This window comes from Cucurbita maxima, unplaced genomic scaffold (genome assembly GCF_002738345.1).
Source record: "Cucurbita maxima cultivar Rimu unplaced genomic scaffold, Cmax_1.0 Cma_Scf00036, whole genome shotgun sequence".
Lineage (NCBI taxonomy): Eukaryota > Viridiplantae > Streptophyta > Magnoliopsida > Cucurbitales > Cucurbitaceae > Cucurbita > Cucurbita maxima.
In genome coordinates, this window is record NW_019272052.1 from 1632817 (window position 1) to 1645198 (window position 12382).

Consider the following 12382-nt stretch of genomic DNA (forward strand, 5'->3'; position numbering starts at 1 on the left):
AAAAAAAAAAAAAAAAAAAAAAAAAAAAAAAAAAAAAAAAAAAAAAAAAAAAAAAAAAAAAAAAAAAAAAAAAGTGGTAATGTTAATACCTATGGAAAATGACTCGAAAATGAAAGTATTTTAACTAGACATATGTGTCAAATTCATCAAATTTGAGCATTCATAGATTTCAGATTCCTAGGTTTGGAGCGTTACAGTTTGATATCATAAAGTTGATAGTTGAATATCAGTTGACTTAGACGAAGAACATGACGATCAGTCGGTATCAATATTTATTTTAATTGTAAGTATAAAAGTGAGCGTATGTTATTATTGAATAAAGATTAACCTAATAAATTAGTAATGAGTGAATTAGATACAACTTTTTGTTAAGCTTTGAATATGCAGCAATATTCATGCCTTGATGTGACCAACCTTTTTCTATACCTAACAATTGCATGTGGGCTAATTGATTGTTTAATCTAAATAATTAATTAAATAAATAAATATTGTTAATTAAACTCTCTCATAAAGTGATCTCATCTCATACCTGTATGGAAACTTTATCTTATTTTAAGAAATTCCCACATGTAAGCTAAACTCTCTCTTAAAGTTATCTTCATCTCAATGTTGTAGCTAACGTGTTAAGTATCCCGTCTAGGGAGTATGCTCGCACGAATGAAACTCAAATGAATTGACGTGGGCTTGTTGCAAGCGTGGACCATTTCTTTGTCGTGAGGCTCGAAATCTTCCTCGTCTAGACTGCATTCTGGAAGAAGTTGCCTACGTGAAAGAAAGAGCGTTCAGGTAGGCATTAAAAGGAGAAGGAAGACTGAAATGTCGATAGGCACTTATTATTGAATTCACCAAAAGCACTTATACGTGTTTTTTTGAAACGTATAAATCAAATTAACACAAATTTAAAAGTTTATAGATTGAACTTATAATTTAACTTTCTTATTGGATGGATTGTGATGTTCCACATTAGTTGGGGAGGAGAACAAAATATAATTTATAATGGGGTGACGGGTTTTAAAGCCTTGAGGGGAAGCTAAAAAAGGAAAGCCCAAAAATGACAATATCTACTAACGATGGATCTGGGTCGTTATAAATGGTATCAGAGCTAAACATCAGACAATGTGCCAGCTCGTTGTTACCCGAAGGGGGTAGACACGAGGCGGTATGCCAGTAAGGATGTTGGGTCTCGAAGGGGGTGGATTTGGGGGCGGTCCAAATTGATTGGAGGAAGGAAAAAGTGTCAGCGAATAAGAACAAAATATGATTTATAAAGGTGTGGAAACCTTCCCGTAGCAAACCCGTTTCAGTAAAAATTTTAAAATTACGAGGATGGTTAAAAAGTAAATATTCCCAATTAATTCATCTCACATTGAAATCTTTACCTAAAATGGATTGAGAACCAGAAATAATGGTAAAGTTGGGTGAAAATATTTGGTGTAATTAAGGTAGAGGTTGAAGACAAAATTTCAAAGAAACTTTATAATAAAAGTTTGTGGTCCAAAAAAACATGAACTCGAGTTCGTTTCTTCCATTTTAATTTTCATTTATATTGGCTCAAGATCCCATGATGATGCATTTTTTTTAATATAATATAATTTCAAATTAAATATTAAAATTCTTTTTAATTTTTTTTACGATCTCAATGGTATAGAAATCTCTCCATACCAGATGCATTTTAACGGTGATACGTAACGGACTAATGCGTACAATATCTACTAGCGGTGGACTTGAACTGTTATAAATGATATCAAAGCCAGACACTAGGCGGTGTACCAGCGAGTACGCTGAAAATCTCTCTCTAGCAGACATGTTTTAAAATTGTGAGGTTGACGCAACAATATATAACGGGTCAAAGTAAACAATATCTAGTAGTGGTGGGGAATGAAACATTCATTTTAAGGGTGTGGAGACCTATCCCTAGCGGACTCGTTTTAAAACTGTGAGATTGACGACGATACGTAATAGATTAAAGCGGACAAATAATGAGATAATAAATTGTAATTTTTGTCCAAACGAGCTATCAGACTAATTTTGAAATGGTTAAAATCCATTTTTTCATACTATCCACACGAGTCCTTCCAATATGTTTTTTTTTTCTCACTCACATGTATTTTAGTAAAATTCCTAGGAATTGCTTTGGATATTAAAATAATTTTAGGACAGAGTTTATCTCCCAAAACATCTCTCTTTCGAAACTCTGACTTGCAATTTTTTCTAATCTAGCTTTCTAAACCTTTTTTAAGTCATAGAGTTACCGAACCCATGACCCAAATGGCTCATTAGCTTCTAGTTGCTCGGGTTTCTTAGCTCAACGACCTCCGACAAACAATAATGCGATTTCTTATTCCTATTTGTCTCTTGGCCTCACTTTATCAAACTCAATTAGTTAACCCCAAAGCACTTTTTTGAGCCATAGGGCCTTCTTGATCATGAATGATGGCAAACGTGGGAACCAGAGTAGAGCAGCAACTAGCTGGTTAAAGGATCCAAATCCAAAGACAGCGATGCCGAACTCTCCGCATTGGGCGCCAAATGATCGGACATCATCATGCCAAATAGTTCGATTCTTCCCATGTTGATTTGATGTAGACTTAAAGCTCTTTCCCCTGCGCCATGGCTTTGCCGATCAACTGTTCGACGAAATGCCTGACTGAAAATAAGGTTGCTTTTTCCTTCATTTTGGCTGGCTTTTCATTAGTTAAACATGTCCTTATTGGTATCTAGAATTTAATTGGATGAATATTTCAATTCATGAATGAAATTATGCGACAGTGACCGTAAATTTATGTGTATTGATAGATTCAATATGTATAGGTGGTGCTATCAGTTGAATTTAACAAGTCAGGAGTCATAATCGTTTAGATGTGTGACAAGTTGAGCTCGATTGATTTACAGAAAATATGTAATTTTTCAAAATTTTATAAAGTATTTGATACTTGTTTTAGGAGAACAGTGTATGACGGTAGGGTTCGATTCACTAGTTGAATTAATTTCAATCGCATCGGGCGCCCCACAATTCTTTATGATATTTGGTCCAACTCAATAATTTTCTTTTTTTGGGTGCATAAATGAGTAAAAATCGAAAAAAAACCCATTAAAACTAGAAGATTTGATAGGCATGGCAATAATTCAAAAGGGTCTCTCATTGTATAGTGTTGTGCAAGATGCAAATGGTACCATTTGCATAGACAATGACGCACCATTCCCCCATTAGGGCAAAGAATTAAATGCTTGGCTAGCCTTTGGTTGCTCTCACTTTTTTGCTTCTCCCCCACACCTTGTGTGTGCTCCCTGTGCATTTGAGCCCACCACGATCACCATTCACGGGCTAGCCCCTCTTCTAGACAGAAGACAATTTATGTAGTGGTTGACTTTCCTATCGAGATGCCTCCTTGGTTGAAGAGCCCTTTTACTAGTACTAGTAAGGATATAGGAAGCAAAAAAATTGTGCTAGGGACGTTCTCTTCTCTACCTTCTCCTCTCAAAAGACCAAGGGAGAGATTGCATCTCTTTTTTTCGATAGCTCTTTAGGTTTCATAAGGATAGCGGTAGCTAAGGACGTTTCTATGGCTTTGTTTGTAATCAAAACATGACCCATTTCGGTGGAGGTTATGATCAATCCACTAATTTATGCCTTTTTAAGGAATTATTGGTAGAGAATAAATGATTTATTTATTTATTATTATTGGGAATTTTGATATGGATTTTTTTTTAAAAAAAACCCTTAGAATTATTATTATTATTTTGAAATAAAATGACATATTGGAAGGATCATAAATTCAATGATTTGGAATAGTTTTGTATTGACGAGGAATGGTCCCCTTTGGCTGTTCTTTATATCTACATTGTCTTTTCCTTCCTTCTATACCCTTTATTCCCCCTTCTTCCCTTTTCTTATTTCTTTTCTTTTCCAATAATGCCCTAAGGTTAAATTGGTAATTTATGTCTCGAACTTTAAATTTTTTTCAAAATTACAACTTCAGTCTTTCAGCTCTAAATTTTTAAAATTTACCGATATACTAAACATAAAACTGAAACTTTAAATTAAAATGTTTCAAGAAACTTTGAGGTACAAAATCGAAGGGTTCCGGACTTGTCAGACATTTTTAAAAGTTCGGGGATCAAATAGATACAAATGTCACAAAATTGGTAAGAAATAATTTAAATGAATGACAAGATGTTCACTTGAGGTGCTTGTGTCGGACGGTCAAGGATTTTTGCTGGGACCTTTGACCGATAAATATATTGTAATTTGAGGAGATTGGATCAAAAGAATTAAGAAAATCTATCCCGTTTTTGGAAAATCTAATGATTTAATCCAAACATAACGGTTACCGAATCTATGCTTTACTTGTTTTTGTAAATATAATCGCTACTAATAATAAGGTTATATTAAAAAAATAAAAGTTGTTTGATTTTTTTTTTCTTAAAAAGGCCAAAAAAATAAATATTAAATATTCCGGACTACAAATTATATAACCAATAAAAAAATGAAAATTTAAAAACCCTAAATTCTACAGTAACGGAAAATAAAGAAAAATGATGTAAAATAACGGCAATTTAATCTCCCAATAATAATAAAATAATGATAATAATAACAGTTATTTTACATGAATGGCATTTTCGAAATTTTGTGGTCTATGAGGGTCAGAAAATTATCTCTCGAAGAAACACACCAAATTTCCTCTCTTTTCTCGCCCAGTGTCCGGCTGTAGTCTAGTTGAGAACTTTTGTAGCTATGGAAGAACCTCCTTTGGAGTTTGGACAGAAGAATATTTTGATTTAAACCCTAAATTGTACCCATTTGATTGCAATTGAAAATCCACAAAAAGAAAAAGTTGGAAAAAGTAGAGGAAAAAAAGGGGGAAAAGGAATTATATTATAACCCAGAATTTGGAATGAAATTGTTCTTGTTCTTGTTCTTGATCTTCTTCTTCTTCTTCATTGTTACTGTAAATTTCAATCCCCAAATATGAATTATGGAGTTTTAAAATGGGTATTAATGGCGTTCAAAACAGTACTCCCAAGATAATAGCCTTTATTTTTTAGCCCACACCGACGCATAAACAAAAAGCACACTCACTCACTCACTCACTCTCACTCGTACACTTCTTTCTCTCTCTACTTTCACTGGTCGAAGCGGACGACTGACGACAAACTCCGAGCTGGCAAAAGATTCCTTCACCGCCTTCTTCTTTTTTCCTTTCCTTTCTTCTTCTTGTTGAACCCTAATTCGATTTTTTTTTCACAAGTTGTTAGGAAATTTTGATGGGGTTTGAGTTTTTTTGTGTTTTGAGTTGATGGGTATGATTTTCTTCAGCTTTTGGTGAAACCCATTTCAGTAATCGGTGGTTTGATTTGGTTTTGTACGAGGGGTGTGTGTGGATGGGCTGTTCGAGCTCTAAGGTCGATGAGCTTCCGGCGGTGGCGCTCTGTCGGGAGCGTTGTGCGTTTCTTGATGAAGCTATTCATCTTAGATACTCACTTGCAGAGGCTCACATGGCGTATATTCAATCCCTTAAAGGGATTGGTCATTCGTTGCATAATTTCATTGAAGAGAGCGTTGTTGTTGTTGGTGTTTCTTCTGGGTCTCCTCTGTCGCCGAAGCTTAATCTTCCTCCTCATCGGAAGGGTGATCCTGCAATTGAAGAATCTGCTTCTCCTCATCACCATCTCTCTCACTCTAATTCCGGTTCCCACCTCCATTTTCACTCCGATTCCGATGATGAATCCGGTTCCGATCGCTCCCCGCCTTTCGACCTGCAGCACGGCGGCCATATGGGTTATATGCTTCCGGATCAGGGTGGTTTAGGTTCATATCCCGGCGGCGGTGGCGGTGGTGGTGGTGGTGGCGGAGGTGGAGGGTATATGCATATGAATTACATGAAGAAATCGGTGACACCCTCTGTGGTGTACGAGCAGAGGCCTATGAGTCCAGAGAAGGTTTATCATGTCGGTGAATCGTCTTCTTCTTCAGGGCATTACCCTTATCCTTACCCGAACATGCCTTATAACAATCCTTATCCTTCTTATGGTTACCCCCAAGACGGTGGTGGGTATTATGGTGGCTCTGTTTTTCCTCCTGCATATGGTTCAATGCCATCTGCCGGAGCTTCAGGTTCGTCGTCTAAGCCACCGCCGCCGCCGCCTTCACCTCCGAGAGCTTCCGCTTGGGATTTCTTGAACCCATTTGAGACTTATGACAAGTATTACAATGCTTACACGCCGAGCCGGGACTCGAAAGAGGTAAGGGAAGAAGAGGGGATTCCTGATTTGGAAGATGAGGATTACCAACATGAGGTTGTTAAGGAGGTACATGGGAATCAGAAACTTGTCGACGAAGGTGGCGGTGGTGATGGCATTGGAAAGGGTACGAAGATAGCTGCAGAGGATGAGCGTGGGGGTGGTGATGATCCAACGACCTCGCTTTACAAAACGAGGCCGAGCGCTGCAGTTGAGGACGATGCTGTCGAATTTGAAGTTCGTATGGTTGATAAGAAGGTTGATAAGGCGGAGAAGTCTGAGGAGCAAGGCAATGGTGGTGCATTCAAGGGCAGGCCTGGCTCACGAGATGCCTATGAGGTTGCTAGAGAAATCGAGGTTCAGTTCGAGAGGGCATCCGAGTCCGGTAATGAAATCGCCAAAATGCTAGAGGCTGGCAAGCTTCCTTATCAGCGCAAACACGGTGAGTATTATAGCTTAGATCCATTAAATAATATGTTTTTGCTTGATCTGGTAGATTTGAAAACTTTAGACGGCTATTGTTTTTCTGTTCATGAACCTAACATTTGGATTTCTTGCAGTGTCGTCGAAAATGCTGCACGTTGTCGCTCCTTCGCTATCGATGGTAGCTTCCCAACCTTCGACGTCGAAGAGTGCCGATCCTTCGTCTTCTGCAGCTGAGTTAAGTTATATCGAAGAGTTTGGGATGGCGTCTGGAAACCTGTCTTCTACCTTGAGGAAGCTGTATCTGTGGGAAAAGAAGCTCTACAATGAAGTTAAAGTATGATATACTCTGCCATTTGGGTTCATCCTTTCAAAGCTTTTGATACATACATTGCATTATTATATATATGGGACCTACTTCTTTCAAAACTAAGAATCAAAGCTTTTGATTGAACAGATACAAGAAAAACTGCCCAGAAATGTGGACTGTTAAGCTAATTGTCGTTTTCGTAGCTCTAGGATGTTATCCGAATCTCGAGTTTCTGGAAATCCGTTTTGTTGTATCTGTGGATCTTCAATTTATATCAGCGTTTTCGTGTCAGTTTCAGTAGTTTAGATATATTGATGGGGTTTACGATCATGTTCGTCGAGGTTTAAAGTTTGTGCTTTAATGAATTGTGTTCTTAGGCGGAAGAAAAGATGCGGGTAATTCATGAAAGGAAGTGTCGAAAGCTGAAGCGTTTAGACGAGAAGGGTGCTGAAGCTCATAAAGTTGATACCACTCAAGCTTTAGTGAGGAGCCTATCTACGAAAATCCGAATCGCCATTCAGGTGGTCGACAAGATATCCATGACGATCAATAAGATTCGGGATGAAGAATTGTGGCCACAACTGAATGAATTGATTCATGGGTATGTGTAGTTCTTCAGAGCGTTCCATGTCGTCCCAAATTCCTTTCTCATTAGTTCCTTTGCATTTCAGGTTAACCAGGATGTGGAGGTGTATGCTCGATTGCCATCGTGCCCAGTTCCAAGCGATCAGTGAATCGAAAAGCTTAGGTCCCATTGGATCGGGTAAAAATAACAGTGAAGCGCATCTTGGAGCGACCAAGGAGCTTGAGCACGAGCTTCTAAACTGGACAATCAGCTTCTCTAGTTGGATCAGTGCGCAAAAAGGGTACGTTAGAGCCTTGAATAACTGGCTTCTGAAGTGTCTTCTGTATGAACCCGAGGAAACGCCAGACGGTATAGCTCCCTTCTCACCTGGAAGAATAGGTGCACCTCTCGTATTCGTGATCTGTAACCAATGGTCACAGGCTTTGGATAGACTCTCCGAGAAGGAAGTAGTTGATTCGATGCGTGTGTTTAGTATGAGCGTGCTTCAAATATGGGAACACGATAAGCTAGAATTGCGACAGAGAATGCTGGAAAACAAAGATTCGGAGAGAAAGGTTCGAAACTTGGACCGAGACGACCAAAAGATACAGAAACAGATTCACGCTTTGGACAAGAAGATGGTGATGGTTTCTAAAGATGAGAAGCGTGTCTCCGTTTCTGGAAACGCTGTGTATCAAAGCGAGATGAGCAATAGTAGCTTGCAGTCTAGTCTGCAACGCATTTTCGAGGCCATGGAGAGGTTCACCGCGGATTCCATGAAAGTGTATGAAGAGCTTTTACAACGGAGCGAGGAAGAAAGATTGAATCGCGAGCAGGAAAAAGTCCTATGAGGCTCTTTTTTTTTTCTCAATGATGCTTACTCTGGATATATGGAATCATGCTACTTCATCTGGTTGACGTGTTGTCATATTCGATCGAGCAACCGTTGGTCGATGATAGAATGCTAGCGGGAAAGCTAAACAACCGATCCAAAGCTGCTAACTAGCTAGCACACTCGCACCGTGCTAGCCAAAGACAGACTCCTGCTCCAGCTGAGGTGAAAAGTACTCGTTTTTTCTCCACCAACAGTCGAGTGACTCGAATTCTCGGGTTGACGTGCGAGGAGCAGAAGTGGTCATTATCGTTGGTTCTGTAGCTTTGGGTTGTTTTTTGACAGTGATGCAGAAAAGTCATGAAGATGAAATATCTGTATTTTTAAAAAGAAAAATTTCAGAACTTTTTTGTGTTTAATCTTTGGGTTATTTTTCTGTGTATTCAATTATTGTACATAAGAAAAACCATTTTTGATAGCAGCAAGAGTCTTTTCCGGTTTGACTCGTTATTCTCTAGTTGATTCCACCACTAGTAAATATTGTCTATTTGTTCCGTTACATATCGCCGTGAGCTTCACAGTTTTAAAATGCATGACTATTGAACTTATTTGCTATAATGGTACAATATTAATCTTTTGGACGTAAGTTCACACGCATAATTTTCTTCACTTTTAACAGATATGGGTTATCTCATATTAGTTGCAAAAGATGCAAAGTAGACACTCATTTGACATCAATAAGTGATATCAGATGCATGCAGTTTTGCCATATATGAACGATCCACGTTAGTTAGAGAGGGAATGAAACATTCCTTATAAGAGTGTGGAAACATCTCTTTAGTAGACGCGTTTTAGAATCGTAAAGTTTGACTACGATACGTAATGAGTCAAAGCGGACAATATCTATTAGTAGTTAGCTTGTGCTGTTACAAATAGTATCAGAGCCAAATACCAGGAGTTTACCAGTGAGGATGCTGGCCCCCAAACAGGGTAGATTGTTAGATCCCACATCGGTTGGAGAAGGGAATGAAGCATTCCTTATAAGGGTGTGGAAACCTCTCTCTCGTAGACGTGTTTTAAAACTGTGAGGTTGACTACGATACGTAACAGGCCAAAACGGATAATATCTGCTTGTGGCCAGCTTGAGCTGTTACAAATGGTATAAGAGCCAGACACCAGGTGGTGTGCCAGTGAGGACGTTGAGCCCCCCTGAAATCCCACATCGGTTTGAGAGAGGAACGAACATTTCTTATAAGGGTGTGAAAATCTCTCCCTAGTAGACGCGTTTTAAAACCATTAGGTTGGCTGCAATACATAACAGGCCAAAGCAGACAATATCTATTTGCGGTTAGCTCGAGCTCTTACATTATTAGGTCGTTAAGCAGGTACAGACACAGGCAAGACATTAAAGCTATTATCTTCATAACATTCAATGGCAATCAGGTCTCTCTTATCAAGAACACCGCTAGATTCATGAACAAGTTCATTGGTTCTTTGTGTATGCAGAGAAATAAATAAGAAACAGAAAGATATTGCATTCTCTGTAAGCTGTATGCATGGTGTGCAGGAGACATGCTTCTCTTCGTAAGAGACAACCATCTAAGTTTTCATGGCTGTCTTTTCAGCAAACTAATAGCCTTTAAACAAAAGCAAATATTAACAGCTTACAGGCCAGGTTTTAACATGGTGGAAGGGAGACATAGCAGGAATATAGCTGACATGGTGTTTCAAATCCATATTCCAATCATTTAGTTTAGGTTCCTTCTGCCCCTTGGCCTTAGTTATATAAACTTCCCTCATGCCAGAAAGTGACCATAAACAGAACTGATTAAGATGGATTTCTCTGCTATGAACCAAACAAACTCTCATCATGTTCGCTCGAACAGCTTGCCCTCAAAGCTGCACCCGTTCATCGATCAAGTCGATGAACATTTACACAGATTGAAGGAGGCTTCAGAAGCTACATCTTCTTGTTCTTCATCTGAACTAAGCCATAAACTAAATGGCCTTCAGGAGTTACATGATTACATTGATAAGTTGCTTTTGTTACCTCTCACACAACATGTTCTTGTTGAAGATAGTGATACGAAACCGTTCGACGACTTACTCAAAGGATCTATCAGACTCTTGGATTTGTGTGACATAGCTAAGGATGCATTGCTGCAGACAAAAGAATGTGTGCAAGAACTAGAATCAGTTTTGCGCAGAAGAAAGGGAAGTGAAACATTCATAGCAAGTGAGCTTCAGAAATGCCTAAGTTCTAGGAAGTTGATAAAGAAAACAATCTATAAAGCCTTAAAGACAGTTCAAACCAAAAGTTGTGAGAAAACTCAAGCCACTCCAGCCATTGTTAGCTCGTTGAAACAGGCCGAGTTCGTCGGTTACAACGTCGTTGAATCCTTGTTGTCTTTCCTAGCAGGACCGAAGTTTCGATCGAATTCGAGCCGTTGGTCTCTTGTTTCCAAGCTTGTGCAATCCAAAAGGGTAGCCTGTGAAGTTGAAGAAACAAGTAGAAACGAAGTGGCATTGGTTGATGCTGCATTACATTCAGTTTGCAGTCAAAAAACAAAGAAACATGATTTCTTAGCTCAAGTTGAGAATTTGCAGAGCTCATTGAAGATGTTTGGATCAAACATTCAAGAACTCGAAGGCGATCTCGAGGCTCTATACCGACGCCTTATTAAAACCAGAGTCTCAATCCTTAATATCTACAACTACTAGCTGTAGTATCATGGCCAAACCCATGAGTATCCATTTTTGTAGACTGTAAAAAAACAAACAGTAAATATACAAACGTTGTTCTCAATTTATGGTTTCATGCATGTTCTTGGGCTCTAATTTTGCCATTACTTTAACCATTCCAATAATCAGGCCTGATGAACTGACAAGAACAAAATCATCAACTTTTTCCTAGCTAAAGTTCAACTAATGATGGAAGTTTGCCAGCTATTGAAATTCTATTTGTCATAAGCCTCGATCTATAATGATATTGTCTCTCACCTTCATGACAATTTGATCTAATAATTTGATATAATAATTTTGGATCTTCGCATCTCTTTCACCTCAACCAATCCATTATTGATTGATTAAGAAATCAAGTTTTGTTTTTGAGGGGTACCCACCAAAAACAATGCAGAGTATGTAGTTTTAAACACGAATATAATCTTGCAAGTGATTTTGATTTCATAAGAGGTCATGTTTGTCTAAGACGTGTTGTTCATGGCTGCATGCCAAATCCCTTGTATGACAGCAAGTTTAAGAAACGTCCAAGCCCGCCGCTAGCAGATATTGTCCTCTTTAGCCCGTTATGTATATCAGTCAACCTCACGATTTTAAAACGTGTCTTCTGGGGAGAGGTTTCCACACCCTTATAAAGAAATGCTTCATTCCCCTCTCCAACTGATGTGGAATCTCACAATCTACCCCCTTAGGGCCCAACGTCCTCGTCGGCACACCGCCCAGTGTCTAACTCTGATACCATTTGTAACAGCCCAAATCCACCTCTAGCAGATATTGTCTGCATTGACCCGTTACGTATCGTCGTCAACCTCATGGTTTTAAAATACGTCTACTAGGGAGAGGTTTTCACACCCTTATAAAGAATGCTTCATTTCCCTCTTCAACCAATGCGGGATCTCACAGTCACTCCCCTTGAGGGCTAGCATTCTCACTGGTACACCACCTGATGTCTGACTCTAATATCATTTGTAACAGCCCAAGTCCACTGCTAACAGATATTGTCCGCTTTGGCCCGTTACGTATTGCCATTAGCCTCACGGTGTTAAAACATATATGCTAGGGAGAGGTTATCATACCCTTATAAAGAATGCTTTGTTCCCCTCTCTAACCAACGTGGGGTCTCACAATCCACCCTCCTTGGTGGCCAGCGTTCTCGCTGGCACACTGCCCAATGTCTAGCTTTGATACCATTTGTAACAGCCCAAGTCCACCACTATATTATGCACTTCGACCCGTTACATATCACCACCAGCCTCACGGTTTTAAAACACAT

At 39.0% G+C, this 12382-nt stretch overlaps 2 protein-coding genes across 2 annotated transcripts; both read left to right on the forward strand.

The window, feature by feature from the left end:
- The first annotated feature begins 4642 nt into the window (after positions 1-4642).
- On the forward strand, positions 4643-8848 carry LOC111468121 (nitrate regulatory gene2 protein-like). The gene is made up of 5 exons (XM_023113207.1): positions 4643-6682; positions 6801-7000; positions 7351-7574; positions 7645-8395; positions 8440-8848. The coding sequence occupies exons 1-4, from the start codon at positions 5383-5385 to the stop codon at positions 8387-8389; spliced, it is 2469 nt and encodes an 822-aa protein (XP_022968975.1). The 5' UTR covers positions 4643-5382; the 3' UTR covers positions 8390-8395; positions 8440-8848.
- A 1181-nt stretch (positions 8849-10029) lies between these two features.
- Positions 10030-11226, forward strand: LOC111468263. Its single transcript, XM_023113427.1, has one exon. The coding sequence runs from the start codon at positions 10204-10206 to the stop codon at positions 11089-11091; it is 888 nt and encodes a 295-aa protein (XP_022969195.1). The 5' UTR covers positions 10030-10203; the 3' UTR covers positions 11092-11226.
- Positions 11227-12382: the final 1156 nt, after the last annotated feature.